General features: G+C 46.5%; 1 protein-coding gene across 2 annotated transcripts in view; it reads left to right on the forward strand.

The window, feature by feature from the left end:
• RAB11FIP3 (RAB11 family interacting protein 3) overlaps window positions 1-20,403 on the forward strand; it is a 95,503-nt gene that overhangs the window by 46,964 nt on the left and 28,136 nt on the right. For both annotated transcript variants that reach the window (XM_024553128.3, XM_053927473.1), the window contains exons 2-3: window positions 9,757-9,850; window positions 17,849-17,940. In XM_024553128.3, the coding sequence (XP_024408896.3) occupies window positions 9,757-9,850; window positions 17,849-17,940 (186 nt within the window). The remainder of the gene's footprint in view (window positions 1-9,756; window positions 9,851-17,848; window positions 17,941-20,403) is intronic.

A 20,403-nucleotide genomic window follows, 5' to 3' on the forward strand; every position in this document is an offset into this window, starting at 1 on the left:
CAAGACACATTGTAGGTAAAATGCCAAAGGTTAAAGACAAAGCGATAATCTTAAAAGCAGCAAGTGATAATCTTAAAAGCAGCGAGAGAAAAGCATTTAGTTTTGTACAAGGCAGCTTCCATGAGACTGTCAGCTAATTTCTCACCAGAAACTTTGCAGGCCAGAAGGGAGTGTGGCAAGACATATTCAGAGTGAGGAAAATCTTCAACCAAGATTACTGTACCCAGCAAAGCTATCATTTAGGATAGAAGGACAGATAAAGAGCTTCCCAGACAAGAAAAAGTTAAAGGAGTTCATCACCACCAAACGGTATTACAAGAAATGTTAAGGGATCTTCTTTAAGAAGAAATAGAAAAAAATCAACAAAAATATGAATAATAAATAACCATAAAAAGAATGAAATCTTTAAAAAATATTTTTAATTCTCACCCGAGGACAGTTTTTTTAAAAATGGTATTTATTTGTTAGAGGGGAAGGGAAGGAGAAGGAGAGGGACAGAAGCAGTGATATATGAGAGAAACATCTGTTGGCTGTCTCTCGCATGCCCCCAGCTGGGGACCTGGCCCACAATCCAGGCGTGTGCTCTGGGAATTGAACCAGAGACCTGGTTCACAAACTCGTGCTCAATCCACTGAGCCACACCAGCCAGGGTAAAAGAATAAAATCTTAACGTTTGTGACAGCATGGGTGGACCTAGAGGGTATTACGCTAAGTGAAGTAAGTCAGTCATAGAAAGACAAATACTATGTCTTTCACTTACATGTAGCATCTGAAGGACAATATAAACGAACAGAGGAAACAGGTGCATAGATACAGGAAACACACTGAAGATCAGAGGGAGGGATGTTGGAGGCCTGGGTGAGAAAAAGTGAAGGATTGAGAGGTACAGATTGGTTGTTTAAAATATTCGTAGGGATGTAAAGTACAGCATAGGAAAGAGAGTCAATGGGAGTAATAACTATGTATGGTGCCAGTGAGTACTGGAAATATTAGGGGGAACGCTTTGTAAAGTGTGTGATTGTCTAACCACTATGCCGTACACCTGAAAGTAATACCAAAAATATTGAATGTAAACTGTAATTGAAAAAAACATTTAATTGAAAGAGAAGTGCAGGTGCCATGAGGTAGGCAAGCTGCAGGCCTTAATGTGGACGTTTAGGCATGATCTGTAATTAGGCTTTTGAGAGTTGCTTGTCTTCCCCACCTGCAAATCCGGTGTGAAGTTCATGAATAGCTGAGGGAGTCCCTAGGAACATTCTGCTTATTAGTACCGTGACTGCTGCTTTTTAAAAAGTCTTTTGGAATACCACGGTTTGTTCATGCGTTCTTAAGTTGATGGACATGGGATTGTTTCCCTTTTTTTTTTGGCCACTTCAGATAAGTTTCTGTGATTGTTCATGTACAAGCCTGTGTATATGCTTTCATTTCTTTTGGGTGAATACCTGGGAGTGGCAGAATGACTAGATCATAGGGTAGACACACGGTTAACCCTTTCAGGAATTTCCAAACAGTTTTCCAGAGTGGCTGTGCAGTTTTTATGGTCACAGCAGCAGTGTGAGAATTCCAGTTCCTCCGCATGCTTCCAAACACTTGGTGTACACGTTGTGGCCCATCTTTTTTTTTTAAGATTTTATTTTATTATTTATATTTAGGCAGAGGGGAAGGGAGGGAGAAAGAGAGAGAGAGAAACATCAGTGTGTGGTTGCCTCCTGTGCGCTCCCGACGGGACCTGGCCTGCATCCCAGGCACGTGCCCTGACTGGGAATCCAACCGGCAACCCTTTGGTTCACAGGCCGGCACTCAGTCCCCTGAGCCACACCAGCCAGGGCCCATCTTTTTAATTTTAGCTATCCAGATAAATGTGTGTGTACCTTATTGTTTTAATGTGCATTTCCCTAATGGCTAATATTGACTTGAATCCTTTGAAATCGATTTAAACTTGTTTTATGGTCCTGAATATAGTCTGTGTTGGTAAATGTCCCACGAAAGGAATGTGTGTCCTGCTTTCATTGGCTGGAATATTCTGTAAATGTTAGGTAGGCTGAGGTGCTTAATAGTATCACCATGCTTCAGGTAAGGTAAGAGTTGTGGAAAATGTTCTAATTCAAGTGCGGCTGTCCCACAGGGTTCGGAAATGGGGGTGGTTTCTCCGGTCAAGTGCTGTGACTTCTGTGAGCCGTGCTCTGTAGTTGGAGTGAACACTGGCTGCAGAGCCTGTTCTGCTGTCTCCTCTAAATTGTCTTCACATCTGTAGCAGAAACAATACAATTCGCTAGTAAATTGCTCCTATCAGAGCAATCCCGCAGGAGCCAGCTCTGTCTGTTGGCAGCTGGTTGCAGGGCGGGTTCCTCTCCCGTGGTGTTCCTGTAACTTGCTGTGCCCATCTGTGGGACAGAGTGCTGGCTTCCTTTGACCGCTCTGGTGTACATCTCTTGGCTTGGTTTCCAGGGTCTGCTAATTTTCCAAGAAAGGGCAGGTTCCTGTTGTTGTTTTGTTTGTTTGTTTTTTAATTTTATTTATTGATTTGAGAGATAAAAACATCAATTTGTTGTTCCACTTACATTGGTTGATTCTTATATGTGCCCTACCTGGGGATCGAACCCACAACCTTGGAGTATTGGGATGACACTTTAACCAATTGAGCTACCTGGCCAGGGCCCACAGTATTACTCTTTTTTTGTGAAAGCCTGTGAGTGGATACCTTTGGGCTTGGATCATTTGAACCATCCCCAAATCATTGCTGATGTATTTTCCAAAGAAAATAATAAAGGGCACTTTAAAAAAATGTATACTTTGATTCATCTTTCCTCATTCTAATACGGTAACCTATAAAAGGGCCTCTTCAGTTAATTATTTATTTATAAAGCATTGGGTTAATGTTTCAGAATGAATGACTTGGTACTTTGTGTTCAATTAGTAAATAACTTCCCTGTCGAAATTCTTAGAAACCTTAAGGAGAACTTAGCCAGAATGGAGTCCAGGTTGAATACCCAGCAAGATTCTCACTACACATCACATGCTTTAGGAATGAAGGCTTTTGTAAGTTAAAGAGGGAGTCAGCCAGCTATTTGAAGAAATCAGCTGATGTGGAGACCTCTGAGCCCAGTGTCTCAAACACCCAGGGCCTTGAGATGGAGAGATGGTGGCTGCCATCTCTTCCCACTGTGGAAAGGAGAAAAGGGAGATTCGTCTCTAGCTCAAGAATCCTGGACTGTTAAGGTCAGTTGGCTTGAGCGGTCCGTTTTCAGTCTGGCTTTATGTTGCATGGCGTCAACAAATGATGTTGAAAGGGCTGAATGTTACAGCATCTGCCCACCTGCCTAGTGCTGAGGAGGCTCTGAAGAATATTTATGGATGGCGTTGATTATGGGTTTGGCCTCAGCCAGGCCTCATGCCCATCGCAGTCTTAGTTCTGATTCTCCACCTTTGAAACACCCTTCCTACACCCTGTCCCTAGGTAATCACGTGCTGAAACCCTCCTACCTTTCTTGGTTTCCCGTGTGGTCCTTTCCTCCTTTTGCGGTTACCTCTCCCCGGCTAACCACCTCATCTTTTTTCCCTCTCCCTCCCCACTATTTTCCACTTGCTTTCTTGCTCTTTTTTTGTCTTTTACTCTTTATTTTTTTCTTTCCCTTTAAAATTTTCATTATGGAAAAGTTCAACTATATACAAAAGTAGAGAGAGTAGTGTAAATGCTTCCCCAGTAACCCAGCCTCAGTGGCGCTTGGTCATGGCCATTTGGTTACATGTATGTATCCATATATGTATCTTAGTCCCGGGTTTTCTAAGTATCTCTAAATATTTCAGTTAGTATATCAGAGAAGCAGTGTGCTGCCCAGGCTGGGTCGCCCCGTTGGTTAGGGTGTCGTCCTGTACACCAAAAAGTTTGTGGGTTCAATGCCCAGACGGGGCAGACAATCAATGTTTCTCTCTCTCTCCCTCCTCCCCTTCCTTTCTCAAAAATGAATGAAACATGTCTTCAGCTGAAGTGGGGGGGGGGAAGCAATGTTCCTAAATTAACAACAGCTCCTTAATAGCTAATATTTAGTCATTATTCAATATCCAGGACCACTATTCACATTTCTAACTGTCTTGTAAATACGATTTTTAAAAACCGATTTATTTGAATCAGGATCCCCAAACGTCCTTACATGGAGGCAATAGGTTGATTGTCTTCTGAGTCTCTTAAAGAAGGCTTACTGCTCTCTGTGTCCTTTTTTTTCTCCTTGAAAATAGCCGGTCACTTATCTGTTTCTTTCAAGGTCCTCCTGCTTTGGGTTTTGCTGACTACATCCCTGTGATACTGTTGAAACATGTTGCTTTAATCATTGTATTTCCTGTAAATTGGTAGTTGGATTCAGGTTTGATTTAGGTGATGTCGCATACTTCCATCAGAAGGCACTTGGGTCATTGATCATATCCATTACTTCATCAAAGAATGCAGGATGGTGACATTCTAATCCCATCATTCCTTCTATTATTGGCTGGATCTCTCCTTAAAGAGACACTTCCCCGAATGACTACTGTTGCTTAACCTGAATAACTGTGTATAGCAAAGGCAGGGTGACTGCTTGGTTCTTTCCCTTTATTAATTTTTACAATGATAAATTGGTTCACTAGCATCCTCCCAATGATGAGTGGTTATTTTTCACGCTAATTTTGCTTTCATTGATTGAAATGTGGTGTGTTTCAGTCTGTTGGATTTTTCATTCTCATTGGTGTTTCTGCTGTCTCATTTTTGTCTGTGAAATCTTGTTTAGGTTGGCTCCTGAGTTCTTTGATGTGACCTAACACAGTCTTTGATAGCTGCTTTGCTTTCAGGGATGACACTATATGCCAGGCTCAACTTGCTGTCTCCTGGCTATTTCTGCAAGGGTCCTGACTCCTTTTAGTGAAAGTGGAGTTTAAATACCATGACCTAGCTGCTGCAGGTGCTCACTGTTAATTGCATAAGTTAATTTTTATTTTGTTTTTAGTACATCAGGAGTGATACCTCGTAGTGATGTGGAGGATCCCAGTTCTCAACAACACTTGGAATAATGGAATAAGAATATTCCTGTGTTGCTGCTGAGAAGTGTAATGATAATCTAATTTTCTTTTACAAAGAAAAATTAAGTGAAAGAAAATCTAATTTTCTTTCACTTGATTTTTCACATAGCTATTCAAAGGACTTTTTTTCCCTTTAAAGTCCAGCTGTGGCTGGTGCGGCTCAGTAGATTTTGAGCACTGGCCTGCAAACCAAAGGGTTGACAGTTCGATTCCCAGTCAGGCACATGCCTGGGCTGCGAGCCAGGCTCCCAGTAGGGGGCATGCAAGAGGCAACCACACATTGATGTTTCTCTCCCTCTTTTTCTCCCATCCTTCCCCTCTGTCTAAAAATAAATAAATAAAATCTTTAAAAATAAAGTCCAAAAAATTTACCAGATTAAGTCTTGGAGTAAGTATTTTGGGTTTAGGAGTTGGTATTCTTAGGCACCTTGTGTAGTCTTTCGATATGTAGTTAATTTTTTTAGGGAAGTTTTCCAAGTATAGTTTTTAAAAACTTCTATCATTCATTTATTTATTGTATTTTTCCCATTACCATTTATCCCCGTGGTACCCTTTTCCACCTCCACCTCCCCCCCGCAATCACCAACCACACTGTTGTCCATGTCCATGAGTCCTTTGTTTTGATTTTTTCTCAGGGACTTCTGTTAGCCATCCTAATATATCTTTGCCTTCATTATTTGTCATTTTCTCTTGAATCTTTTTTATCTCTTTGTTCATTTATATTTTAACAGATTTTATTTATTTATTTTAGAGAGAGGGGAAGGGAGGGAGAATAGAGGGAGAGATACTTCTAACAGCTGCCTCTCCTGTGCCCCCTACCGGGACTTGGCCCCCAACCCAGGCATGTGCCCTGATGGGGAATGGAACCAGCGACCTTTTGGCGCGCAGTGCGGCACCACGCCAGCCAGGGCTATTCATTTGTTTTTAAGAGCTTGTTGAAATATAATTTATGTGCCATACGATTCACCCACTGTAAGTGTACAAATCAGTGAATTTTAGTAAATTTATAGTTACGCAGTCATGACCACAGCTTAGTTTTACAGTATTTCCACACCCAAGAAAGGTCTCTCGTGCTGTTAGCAGTCAGTCCCACTTTCATCCACAATTTCCAGGCAACTGCTCACCTGCTTTGCATTTCTATAGATTTGTCTTTTCTGAAATTTCCTGTAAATGAAAGAATATAATTTGTGGTCTTTTGTGTCTCGCTTTTTTACTTAGCTGAATGTTTTTCAGGTTCATTCATGTTGTAGTATGTATTAGTATTTCATTCCTTTTAATGACTGAGTAATGATCTATTGTATGCATAGGTCACATCTTATTTATCCACCCCTCAGTTGATGGACATTCGGATTGCTTTTGCTCTTTTGCTATTATGAATAATGCTGCCTAGCTCTAAATATTTGCATATACATCTTTTTTTCCTCTTGGGTGGATACCTAAGAATGGAGATGCTGTGTTGTGTGGTAAGCTTATGTTTAACTTCTCAAGAAACTGCCAAATGATTTTCCAAACTGGCCAGACCATTTTACATTCCTCTTAGCTATATATGAGCTTCCAGTTTTTACATCCTTGCCAACCCGTGTTACTGTAAGTGCTTTTGATTACAGCTCTTCTAGTGAGTGATAGCTTGTGCTTTTAATTTGCATTTCCCTAAGAGCTCATGACCTTTGGTGTTTTTTTTTAAAGATTTTATTTATTTCTTTTTAGAGAGAGGGCAGGGCTAGAAAAAGAGAGGGAGAGAAACTCCATCTGTCAGTTGCCTCTTGCATGCGCCCTGACCAGGGACTGAACCTGCAGCCCAGGCATGTGCCCTGACCCGGAATCAAACCAGTGACCTTTCAGTTTACAGGATGATGCCCAACCCACTGAGCCACACTGGCCAGGGCAGTACTCATGATCTCGAGCAGCTTTTTATGTGCTTATAAGCCATTTGTATATTTTCTTTGATGAAATAACTGTTTAAATCTTTATTTTCTCTTAGTCTGTGTCTTTTAGTTTTACTAATGGTGTCTTTTGAAGTGCAAAACTTTTAAATGTTGATGAAATCCAGTTTATACTTGGAACTATAAATGTATCTTCTTTTTGAAGAGTTTCATTCTCTATAACATTCATGTGTGAAATATCCTACTTACTTTGCATGATTTTTAGGTCTACTTGCTTAACTTGTTTTTCCTAAGGAGTCTGCACAGCTGTTGGAATGGATGGGTAGATCTGTGCTATTTGTAGTGGTCTAGATACGGGCTAGAATAATGCCTAAAATGTCAACACTGGTGATCTTTCCACTCAAGAAACATGGCTGTTGACTTTTGAGAGCAGGATTTTTAAAAAATATATTTTATTGATTATACTATTACAGTTGTCCCATTTTTTTTCTCTCCTTTACTCTCCTCCACCCTGTACCCCCCCTCCCACCAGCATTTCCCCACCTTAGTTCATGTCCATGGATTGTACTAATAAGTTCTTTGGCTTCTTCATTTTCCATACTGTTCTTAACCTCCCCCTGTCTATTTTGTACCTACCATTTATGCTTCTTACTCCCTGTACCTTTTCCCCCATCATCCCCCCTCCCCCTCCCCACTGATAACCCTCCATGTGATCACCATTTCTGTGATTCTGTGATTCTGTTCCTGTTCTAGTTGTTTGCTTAGTTTGCTTTTGTTTTTATTTTTGGTTTAGTTGTTGACCGTTGTGAGTCTGAATCTGTTGTCATTTTACTATTCATAGTTTTGATCATCTTTTTCTTAGATAAGTCCTTTTAACGTTTGCTATAATAAGGGCTTGGTGATGATGAACTCCTTTAACTTGACCTTATCTGGGAAGCACTTTACCTGCCCTTCCAGTCTTAATGAAAGCTTTGCTGGGTAGAGTAATCTTGGAAGTAGGTCCTTGCCTTTCATGACTTGAAATGCTTCTTTCCAGCCCCTTCTTGTCTACAAGGTTTCTTTTGAGAAATCAGGTGACAGCCTTATGGGAACTCCTTTGTAGGTAACGGTCTCCTTTTCTCTTGCTGCTTTTAAGATTCTCCCCTTATCTTTAATCTTGGCTAATGTAATTATGATGTGCCTTGGTGTGTGCTTCCTTGGGTCCAACTTCTTTGGGACTCTCTGAGCTTCCTGGACTTCCTGGAAGTCTGTTTCCTTTGCCAGATTGGAGAAGTTCTCCTTCATTAATTTTTCAAATAAGTTTTCAATTTCTTGCTCTTCCTCTTCTCCTTCTGGCACCCCTATGATTCAGATGTTGGAATGTTTAAAGTTGTCCCAGAGTTTCCTAAGCCTCCTTATTTTTTTGAATTCTTATTTCTTCATTCTGTTTTGTTTGAATGTTTATTTCTTCCTTCCGCTCCAAACTGTTGATTTGAGTCCTGGTTTACTTCCCGTCACTGTTGGTTCCCTGTACATTTTCCTTTATTTCACTTTGTATAGTCTTCCCTTCTTTCTCTATTTTGCAACCACATTCAACCATTTCTGTGAGCATCCTGATTACCAGTGTTTTGAACTCTGTATCTGATAGGTTGGCTATCTCTTCATCACTTAGTTCTATTTTTGGAGCTTTGATCTGTTCTTTCATTTGGGCCATGTTTTTTGTCTCAGTGGGCCTGTTACGTAGTAAGGGGCGAAACCTTAGATATTTGTCAGGGCAGGGCAGCCCATGTTGCTGCTTTGTGGCGCTGTATATGGGGGAGGGGTCAGAGAGGGAACAGTCACTTGCTCTGCTCTTGGCTGGTTTTCAGTCACTTTCCCCACTACTCACCTGCAAATTGGGCCCTTCTGGTGCTGATTCCTGGGTGGGTGGGTTTGTGCACGTTCCAGAACTCCATGGGTCCCTCCAACGGACTCTCCTGTGAGGCAGAGTCTCTCTCTCCACTGCAACCCCCACAGTTTTCCACAGTCACAGGCCTTGAGGCTTTATTTCTCCTTGCTGGAACCCTGGGTTGTGCGGTCTGTCTTGTTCCCCAGTTGGTCTTTGTGGTTTATCCACACAAATGTGGGACTGCCCAGTTCACCAGCTGCCACCTCGCCCGCCCAGCTCCTCCAGCTGCAGCCTTGCTGCAAGTCCTCTCCACCCTGGCTGCTGATCTCCGCCCCTCCTACTGGTCTGGACGAATGTTTCTTCTTTAACTGCTTAGTTGTCAGACTTCCATACAATTCAGTTGTCTGGCAGTTCTGGTTATTTTGTTTGTTTGTTTTAAATTTGTTTTTGTCCTTCTTTTGGTTGTGCGAGGAGGCAAAGTGTATCTACTTATGCCTCCATCTTGGCCAGAAGTCGAGAGCAGGATTTTATTCCGTGACTCGTGGTCCCAGGTGCTTTTGGACCTTCTCCTAGGATACCACCTTTTCTCTGTCTGGAGCTGTTGGTGGCCTTTTTTTTTTTTTAATTGTTATTTATTGATTTTTTGGAGAGAGAGTGAGAGACAGAAAGAGAGAAACATTGATTTGGTGTTCCACTTATTTGTGCATTCATTGGTGAGTGTGTTTTGACTGGGGATCGAACCCACAACCTTGTAGTATCAGTATGACACTCTAATTGACGGAGCCATCCGGCCAGGGCTTGGTGGTGGCCTTGGGATCAGAGGAAGCAGTGGCTCTTAATTTCAGCACCGCTCCTTGCAATTAGGCTGCTCCTCCGAATGTGATGAAAGGTCAAGTGCTTGATACACCCCCAGTTTTGTAAAGGCTTGGGTAACATATTCTCACTTGGCAATTGCAGGTGAAGGACTTAACGAAATACTTGGATCCCAGTGGGCTCGGCGTGATCAGTTTTGAAGACTTCTGCCGAGGGATCACAGCGATCAGAAATGGAGGTCAGTCACCCCCACTCCATGCTTCCACCTCCTCACCCCTTCCTCAGCTCCGCCACTGTCCTTCCCTCTCGATCAGCCACCCCTGATCAATGACCCTTACTCCTCAGGCTGCTTTTGCTGAGCTTAACCTCTTCCCTCCTCTTTGAAGCCCCTAAAACACCCCAGGGTTCAGGATGCTCTCTCTTGTTTCTTATTCTTTGCTCCTCACACACCCTATCTTCCAGAATTGACTGACTCAACTCCTTCTCCAGATGTTAGAAAACTATTGACATTTTCCCCAAAGAGTTTTCAGTGGAAACTTTGAAACATACGAGAGATGCACACAGCGCACACCCATGTGTATTGTGTCTGTCATATGTGTTGTGCAGGCAGCATTTATTATATCTGCATTACCCAGGCATCTGCCCATCTATCCGGCAACCCCGTTTTCCTTTTTTCTGATGGGATGCACTTCACATCAGTGTACTTCCATACACTTCAGCCCAAACGCTGCAGCATGTGTATCAGTCATTACCTAGAGTCAGTATTTGTTTGCAGTTTTTGTTTTAAATGGGAAATTTTAAGAAAAGATTTTATTTATTTGCTTTTAGACAGGGGTAGGAGGGAGAGTGGAAGAGAAACATCAGTGTGTGGTTGCTTCTTGTGCGCCCCCTACTGGGGGAGGGGTCTGGCCTGCAACCCAGGCATGTGCCCTAGACTGGGAATTGAACTGGCCACCCTTCGGTTTGCAGGCCAGCACTCATTCCACTGAGCCACACCAGCCAGGGTTGTTCGCAGTCATCTTTGAGTAAAAATACACCTACAGTGAAACCTTAGGTGTACCGTTCTGTGAAGTTTGACAGATTCTTATGTCTAGTAATGCAAATCGCTATGAAGAGTTACTAGCATCACCACAGACAGTTATACCCTCATGGTCTTACAGTAATCCTTCCTTCCTATTGGTGCCTTCTTCTTTTTTTCTTTTTTTAGATTTTATTTATTTTTAGAAAGAGGGGAAGGTGGGGGAGAGAGGGAGAGAGAGGGAGAGGGAGAAACATCGATGTGCGAGAGAGACATCGATTGCTTGCCTCTCACTTGCCCGCAACTGGGGCCCTGGCCTGCAACCCAGTCATGTGCCCCGACTAGGAATTGAACTGGTGACCTTTCAGTTTGCAGGCTAACACTCAATCCAGTGAGCCATACCCGCCAGGGCCCTACTGGTACCTTCTTTGCTGCTTTTTGTCACCATAGATTTGTTTTGCAAGTCATGGACTTCAGGCAAATAGACCACCCGTATCTGCTCTTTTCTCTGGCTTCTCCCTGTGCGTGGTGTTTTTGAGGTTTATCCTTGCTGTTTTTAGCGTCAGGACTCTGCTTTTCTGTTGCGGAGTAGTGCTCCGTCGTGTGCCTGCACTGCAGGGCGGACACTAGTTTGGGGCTAGGATATTCCCGGTTTGGGACTATGTGTAAAGCTTCTAGTGACACTCGTGTGCAAGTCCATGTAGACACACGCTTTCGTGTCGTTAGGGCCTGTGCTTGGCAGTGGGGTGCCTGGTCACATGCACGTGAGTTTAGTTTCTTAGAAAACTGCCAGGTGTTCTGCCAAGTGGTTGTACCATTTCCCTCTCTTACCAGTTGCCCATACACTGGCCTCTTCAAATGAAACTGAAGCTCTGTGTACACCTTTCCTTCTCATTCCCTATCTTCGGCCAGGTGGCATGGGGGTGACGGTGTTGAGAAGTCACTAGTTGCAGGCTTTTTCCCTCCTTCCTGCACCTTGTTGGAGAATGAGGGGCATAAAGAGACTCAGCAGGACTCACTGTCATCCTGGTAGCTCCGTCAAGGGGGGTGCCCTCAGATCCCAGGTCTTATTAGCTAGTTGTTGGTGGAGTCTCACCTGTCTTGTCTGTCACCTCCCCAGCAGTGGCATGTTTGACCTGGGTTTCCTAAAACACCCAGATGGCTTTGGGTAGCATTCTGTGTATGGAGCCCCGTGTGTTACACTGCCTGTCCTTTCACCCATTCAGTGCACACATGGGAACACCAGCACAGCCCAGAGACCCTGTGGTGAGCCCGCAGCCAGGGTCCTTGGGAGTACAGACACGCAGTGAGGGAGGGAACAACAGGGGAGGCGCTGCTGCTGTCAGTGTGGCGGGTTGGGGGTGGGGGCCAGGCTATATAACCTTACCTACAGGGGATGATGGCATCAGTGTGCTCCCTGGGACCGAAAACCAAAGGGACCATGAGGAGCTCTGGGCCTTGGACGTGACCCTTGTGGTCTCTGCACCTTCCAGACAGGGGTTGAGACTGGGCTCCCTGGGATTCAGGTGGTTGAGGATCCCAGGTTCCTTTCAAGTGTCAAGCTGGGAGCAGCAGTGGCAACTGGGCCCATGGGTGTGGGCAGGAAGGAGCCCAGGGCAGTGGCCAGCGAGAGACAGTGCTGGGGCCATCTGTGTGGCTCTGAGGCCCTCTCTAGGCAAAGTCCAGGTTGGTTCTTTTAGAACACAGTGTGAAATGGAGCAAGCTCCTCTGCAGGAGTTCCTGGGGGGTTGTGACCTGAAAGTCAGCACGTGCTCCCGGAAAACTTGTGACCCAGGCAGGTGCATCTCGGTCCGCGGTAAGAAATTCTCAGGCCATTGACCTGCCTGGTGACGGAGAGGAACTGTCTCTACGGAGGCTAATTCTCCATCTGTCAAGCAGAAGGCGTTGCTGGCTCAGATGGCCTGTGTGGTCATACTGTGGGTTGCATGTGTCTTGAAGTTTAGCAAAGGTGTGCTTAGATACTTATCAATCTAGTGAGAGCAAGTGGCCGCCTGAGAATGGCCTGTCTCCCTCAGTCCCAGTCTTTCCTTAATGGTTAACCGTCCACCCTGATGCACTGAGGTGGGGCCTCTGCCTGCGCTCCCCAGCCCTCTGCCCTCTTTCTCGCCTTTGCCTGGGGTGTTCTCTCGGGGGTACTCTCTGTCCTTCTCAGAGATTGGCAGAGAGGAGCCCGAGGCAAGACCCTGGAAGGGATTTGGGGTTCTCTGTCTCTGCCTGAGAGGAGCTGGCCAGGACTCGTGTCTCCACCCAGAGCTCTCTGCAGCATTTGAACCTCTTTCTGGCTCACCTGGCCTGGTACACCTGGCCTGTCCCCATCCCCCAGGCACCCAGTTCACTGAAGCTGTACCTCCTTCTCTATGGAGGAGCAGCCCCCTGCTACTGTGAGCCCCCAAATCAGTTCACTTTGGGGAAGTCCTGCCTCTGGCCAGCCCCCACACACCACAGAGCCTCACTGGGGTTGTTTGAGTCTCTTTGTCTTTTCATTCTTTTTTGGTAATATTTCTACTTTGATTTAATTAAAATCACCCCCCTACCCCCCTGCCAGTCCTGGAGTTAGCATGGATTCTTTAGGAACTGGTGTGTGATTTTTCAAGGACAAGTTCTGGAATAGAAGCATCCTCAGAAGGCGAGGCCTGGTCTCAACGTGGTACCACATTGTGGGGTGCATTGTAGGTGGTGTCCCCCACCCCACCCTGAGTTTAGCCTGTGCAGAGCAGACCCTTGCTCCTGAAGTGAGGTGGTGGACCCTGGACCCTGGGGGGCAGGCTACAGCTGGGGTGTGTTGTTGAGGGGGCAGAGAGATTGGGGGCCTTGGACAGGGTGGGTGAGGGGGTTGGCCTGCCCGCAGGTGGGGTCGGGTCCTTGAGTGGGTGGCTGAGGGGAGGCTTTAGTGGTGAGAGCTCGAATCAGGCAGGGTGGGGGGCAGCAGCCAAGGGAGGGCCCAGCTGAGACCTGTAAGGACCGTGGGTGCGGACACTGGTGAGCCGGACTGTTCCAGCCAGACTGTGTTCTCAGACTCTGGGAAGCACAGTCACCTGCCCTTGGGAGCTGGTGTTCTAATGGAGGCCACCACAAACAGTGAGGCAGTGTAGCTACAAGAAGTGACAGGCGCTCAGGAGGAGGGCGAAGCCAGAGGTGGTCAGTAGACGCCTCCTCCTTGAGAAAGTCTGGGAAGGGGTAGCAGGGTGCAGGTGGGGGGCCTGAGGGAGCATGCCCTGCATGTTTGGAAGCCGAAGAGGGGTCAGCGTGGCTGGTTTGGGCAACCAGGGGGTATGGTCATGGCTGGGCTGTGGTCACTGTGGGAGGACTTGACCTTCTCATCAAGAGGCCTCACAGTTCAACTCCAGCCCCAGGCTCCCTTTGGAAGGGCTGTTGAGTGGCCCCTTGGCTCAGTGCCGAAAGGGGACACTCAGTGCTGTCTCTTGGAGTGAGTGGCTTGGCCTCCAGGTGACTGCAACTGCTGTGGGCTTGGCAGAGGCAGTGCTCGTGGAGACACCCCGCCCCATGCATTCAGTGTACCACTGGTCCAGCTCAAGGCTGTAGGGGTAGGGCTGGCTTTACTTTTTTGGTAATTTGACTTTTTTTTTTTAAGATTTTAAAATTTATTAGAGAGGGAAAGGGAGGGAGAAAGAGAGAAACATTGATGTGTGAGAGAAACCTGGATCAGTAGCCTCTCGCATGCCCCCAACCCCGGACTAGCCTGAAACCCAGGCTTGTGCCCTGACCTGGAATCGAACCGGTGACCTTTCACTTTGCAAGATGATGCCCAACCAACTGAGCCACAACAGTCAGGGCTGTAATTTGGCTTTATCACTTAGCTTTTGTTAGGGAAGGAGAGTGAAAATAAAGCTAGGAGAAAAGCAAGTCAAAGCTGATTTGAAATGTTACTCAATAGCGTTTGGAAGAGCGAAAAGCACGACTGCTTGAACTGAATCTCGGCTCAGGTTCACTTTGGGTCTTCCCTCCAGTGCGCCGTCATAGCTGCACACAGCTGTCTGGTCTGTCAGACTTCTTCTGCACCCAGGAGTGGCATAGCAAGTGACTCGATGCATTGACCCAGTTTGCAGGAAAAGTGTGAGGAGATTGTTACTGTCATAACCACAGGCCTTGTTTCAGGAATAGAATGAGATAGAGAGGGAATTGTTACAAATAGGCCATTGCTCTGGCTTGTTCCCTCCCCCCAGGCTGTGGGAGAATAAGATAAATGCACATTAAAAATTTCCACTGTTTTATAGAGAAAATTGATAGAAGAGCCCTATTTAGTCCCATCAAGAGTACAGAAATACCAGATAGATGTTCACATCTTCCTCTTCGCCATGTGAGGCGCAACTGCTAGAGCATGTGCCCACCACTGGAATCTGAGCATGTCTCCATGTCTGCAACGATTGGCTAAGTTTTAAGAGTTTGAAATTCTGTTTCAGTTTTTGGAAGTGCAAGCAAGGCTGTTCACACTTAGGAGGAGAAAAATAGCCCAGGTTGGTGTGGCTCAGTGGGTTGAGTGCTGTCCTGTGAACTGAAAGTTTGCTGGTTCGATTCCCTGTCAGGGCACATGCCTGGTATGGGCCAGGTTCCCGGTTGGGGGCGTGTGAGAGGCAACTGGTCAATGTTTCTCTCCCTCTTTCTCCCTTCCTTCCCCTCTCTCTAGAAATGACTAAATAAAATCTCTTTATGAAAAGGGGGAAAAATAGGCTAAAGACAGTCTAGCTTTTTACAAAATATGTGTGTGATCTCAAATTGCACTGGGATAATGATCCTCCTTCGCTTCTTGTCCCAGAAACCACAAACTTCCATCCATAGCAACCTTCTCCCTACAAAGAGGTTATATTGCTCTGCTGTAGTTCACCTGCACCAAAGACCCAGACCTCCAGTGCCGGGGATTCCGAGGCTGTCAGCCTGCCTGGTGGGCCACGAGTGCCGGAGCCAAAGGCCATTGACCGTCTGCGTGGGATCCAGGCTGCCACGCTTTGGGGCTCTTCCACTTAAGCTGTAGTCTGAGGCACTCAGATATTTAGCCACACTTTCGGGGAAAACAATATAAAACAATAGCCACATAAGGGATTTTTGGATAAGGATCTTAATCCCTACTGCAAAGCAGTATTGAATCGGCAGAGATGCCTTGTAATTACTGAATGCATAAGTGCTTGAATTTGCATAATGTTGAGGGAAAGCATTATTGTTTAAATTGAGAGAGCTCTTTAGAAACTGGACAGAGTAGCCATGTGTCCAGCTATTGCTCTGTGGTGAGGGTCTTTCACCATTCATTCTTTCTTCCCTATTAATTACAATGACTATCGTAGTGACTTCAAACCACTGACCCCTCAGAACCTGGCTGGGGGACGGGGCAGCATTTTCCCCACATGGCCCATTTGCCAGAGAAGAATGTCCTCTGGCCAAGGAAGCCGGCGATGGCCATTTCAAAGTACTCTCCCCAGGAGCGTCCAGGGAGGCTTGCTCTTCCATTTGGCCCTCTGAGATTCTACTCCGCTTTTTAAATAAGTAAGTGACGGATGTTATGTTAGAGTATGTGAAATATATTGAGTAAGTGACTGATACATTTTAAATAAGTTCTGTGTGATCTGTTTTCTGCTCACACTTTGTCACCCAGTGTGTGGGTTTTCCTCACCCAGCAATTCTCTAATTCTCTGTGGTTCCCACGTGGACAATTTATAATTTAATTCATTCTGATTCCAACTGCCCAGGGTTAGCACAGGCCCCATTTCAGGTGCCCAGGTTACCCACACTTCTAACACAACTCCTTCCTCGGGTTCAATAATTTTCTGTAATGGCTTGTAGAACCCAGGGAAAACCTTAGTTCTATCACCAGTTTATTATAAAGGTTACAATGAACAGATACATAGGCAAGTCTGGAAGGGACCACAACACAGGGGCTCTGTCTCCATGGAGTTTGGGGGTGCACCACTCTCCCGATACGATGTGCTCACTAACCCAGAAGCTCTCCAAACCTCCTCATTTTGAGTTTTTTATGGAGGTGCCATTATACAGGCACGATTAGTCATTGGTCACTGGGATATTAGCTCAGTCTGCAGCCCCTCCCTCTCCAAAGAGGTAGGGGTGGAGCTGAAAGTTCCAGCTCTAATCACAAGGTCAATTTCCCTAACCAGCCCCCATTCTCCAAGAGTCACCTCATTAATTTAAACCCAGGTGTGGTTGAAAAGGGCTTGTTGATGAATAACAACAGATACCCCTTAGGAGCTCTGTGTCAGGACTGGGAACGAAGACCAGATAAATATTTCTTGTGAAACGGCAGCATCGCAGTAGTGAGGCAACATCATGGTTCATGACCCCATCACTTGCATGCTCTTTAGAAAGTGTTATACCTGAACATGGCCAGGACGCTGTGGAAGCCAGTGCCTTCATTTCCTTTCCTTTTAAAAAAAATATTTTATTTATTTATTTTTAGAGGAGAAGGGAAGGGAGGGGGGAAGGGAGAGAACCACTGAGGTGCGAGAGATGTGTTGATCTGTTGCCTCTTGCACGCTCCCTGCTGGGACCTGGCCTGCAACCCAGGCACGTGCCCTGACTGGGAATCCAACTGGTGACCCCTTGGTTCGCAGGCCGGCGCTCAACCCACTGAGCCGCACCAGCCAGGGCGCCAGTGCCTTTTCTTTGTTGGGATTGGTCATGTTTGAGAAAAGTGACATTTCTATTGCTGATGTCAGAATTACAGTCTGTCCATCGTGAAAAGATTGTTTTTCCTTTAAACTTTTTCACGTTATGAAAATAAACATTTACTGTAGAAGATAAACTTAAGCAAAAAGGAAGAAAATAAAAATTGCCCGTGAGTCCAACACTGAGGACAAGGTGGTGTTATTATTTTGGTACTATTTCATCATACCTACACCTCCCCAACATGTACCGTTTTTCAAAAAGTCAGGTCTGGCATCTACTACTTTCTAAAGCCGTGAGCAGTGTCACAGAGCTGGTGCTGTGCTCCTTCTCTTTAGCAGTGCCGTCTAACTCTCTTAAGAACTAGTTACCATTCGGCCTCTACACCACTGCCTGAGAACTCTGGCCCCGGGTGCCGTTGCAGCCGGAGACCTGCTTTCCTGTGCTGACCTTACTGCCCCCTGGTTCCTCACAGCCGTTCCAGGCTCCATCGACCTTTCGCGTAGTTTCCCCCTTGACCTCTGTGGATGGTCTCGGTTACCTGCTGACTCGGGGTCTTCTCTCCTGCAGATTCCGATGGCCAGCTGTGCAGCATTGTACCTGCCCAGGACGAGGGGCCGCAGGCCTGCCCTGATGAGTTCGAGGACTTCGTTACTTTTGAGGCAAGTGATTTTCATGAGAGAGCGAGAGGGAATTTGATGTTATACCTGCTCCTCTGTGCACTCTCAAGTCCCACTTCGCTTCGTGGTTCCCTGGGCTGGAAGGGCAGGGCAGGGCGCACTCTGCAGCCCGGTGTACACTGTGGGGGGTGCCGTGGTTGGTGGGTGCTGGGCTTTGCGGGGGCTCGTGGCTGCAGCACGCAGTTGTTGGCTCTCCACTGTGAGTGTTATATACTTGAGACCCCTGACAGGAGATGCCCCTGGGCCCGTTGTTAGTGGGGTGACAGGCTGAGCAGTTAGGTGTCTGGTGATACTGTCCGTCACCTTCTCTCAGGCTGCCAGGCAAGGCTAGAGCAGGGGACTCATCGTGAGATTTTAATTTTATCCAATTTCAAACCATTTTCTGGGTCTGCTAAGGACCTTTGACTAATGCCTTGCGTTATTGCAACCGCCGCCCCCAGAAAAAGCCAGGGTTGCAGTGGTTACATGGCGTTGCCAGTAACGTTGGGTGTTTTTCCTCTGTCAAGGCTCGGGGGAGGTCTGTGAGCACAGCCACAGCGGACAGATTGCCGCTTTGTGTTCCACTAGCTGGGGGGTTGTGCGGCAGATGCCGGGAAAGCCGAGGTGGCTGGATCTGGAATTATTTTTTTAAATATATGAGAAATTCCTGAGTCCTTGAAGAGCTGTTGGGGAAGGCCATGGTGGCTACCTCCAGCCCCTCAGCGCTCTGCTGCCCAGTGAGGGAAGCAGGCTTAGGCTGTGACCCAGTGGGCCTGAGGCTCCGCATGCCAGTCCTCTGAGCCTCAGCTCCTTTGTAAAATGAGGGGGTTGCACAGAATAGTTTCTGAAAGTCCCTCTGCATATTAACTCGCCACAGATCCACCGCTTCCCTTCTGTGTCTGTGTCCCTTCTCTGAGAAGCTGCCCAGGTATTGGTGACGCCTCAGACAATGCAGGCTTACTTCCTGACCATCACCTCTGGCGGCACAGGACCCCCCCCAGGCCACCTGGGCATGTTCACTCTTCACAGATTTGTCCCAAAATGCCAGCTGGTCCTGAGCCCCGCTCCCCGCCGAAGGCAAGAGCCAGTCACCTTTCGTCTGCTGTGTTCACTCGGTGTGACTGGGTGGGGCTGGCTCCGTCCTGGCTTGTGGAGGCTGAGACTCTACTGACTGCGAGGCATAGTTTGGCCAGGCGGGGGACCTCCAGTGTGCATGACTCTGATGTGTCAGCTTTCAGATGAACCGCCAGCTCCCGTAACTGTGAAGAGGCTGCTTACACGGCCTGACTAGGAAGAACTGTGGTTTGACCCATCTTGGGATTTTCCAGGAATGCAGCTAGGTCAGGAGGAGAGCCTTCCTTTTTCGTTTGGAGCATCTGCAGAATTGCCTCCCCAGTAATAATGCAGGGTCCACATCTCCCAGTGCATACACTTTATCATCAGGGTCTTTTGTTTTATTCCTCTCATATTTCTACTAGGGCATTGCGTTGATTTTTTAAACATTTTATGTAGAGGTGGGTATAATGGATTGAATGGCGGCCCCCGAAAAGATTACATAACCCAGAACCTATGAATGTGACTCTATTTGGAGAAGGGGTCTTTTCAGATATAATTAAGGTAAGGATCTCAAGGTTAGATAGATCATGCTGAGTGGAGTGTCGTTAGAAGAGAAAGGGAGGCGGCGCGGCCGGAAAGGCGATAGGAAGACTAAGGCAGAGGCTGGAGTGATGCGGCAACCAGCAGGGACGCCAGGAGCCTGCAGAAGCTGGGAGGGACAGGAAGGAAGAATTCAGCCCTGCTGACACTTTGATTTCGGACTTCTGGCCTCCAGAACTGAAAGAATACATTCTTATTGTTTTAGGATGCCCAGTTTATGGTAATTAGATATAGCAGACACAGGAAACTATTCAGGATAGTAAAAGGCATCAACACATTTTGTACTTAAAGTTCCCATTTGGTCTGAGAGTGAGCCACTGCAGGGGGGCTGCCTCCCCTGAGCAGGCAGGGGCGCTATGTGACCGTGGCCCCATTTTGTCCTCTGAGTGGGTGGATCCCCCCTTAGCCCACAGGACTGTGGCCCTCCCACCTCTGTGGGTCTTGGCCCTGAGGCTGTGCCAGCTCCTACCTCTTGCCTTTGGAGGCATGGTAGGAATCTGAATTTTCAAAGAGTATGCAAAAGGAATGCTTTTCAGGCTTTTAGATCCTAATTTTTTTTTTGAATGGAGGAAATGTATTTTGTAAGTTTCTTTGTTACTTAAAAAAATTAATACTGTTTATACTTTAGCAGTTTTAAGTTTACTGAAAATGGAGCCGATAGGAAAGAGAGCTCCCAGTCCGTGCCCCACACACTGCCGGTTTTCCCCATCATGAACACCTGGCCTTAGTGTGGTACATTCGTTACAGCTGATGAACCAGTACTGATGCGTTCTTATTAACTGGCGTTCACCGTTTACACGAGGGTTCACC

This window comes from Desmodus rotundus, chromosome 1 (genome assembly GCF_022682495.2).
Source record: "Desmodus rotundus isolate HL8 chromosome 1, HLdesRot8A.1, whole genome shotgun sequence".
Taxonomy (NCBI): domain Eukaryota; kingdom Metazoa; phylum Chordata; class Mammalia; order Chiroptera; family Phyllostomidae; genus Desmodus; species Desmodus rotundus.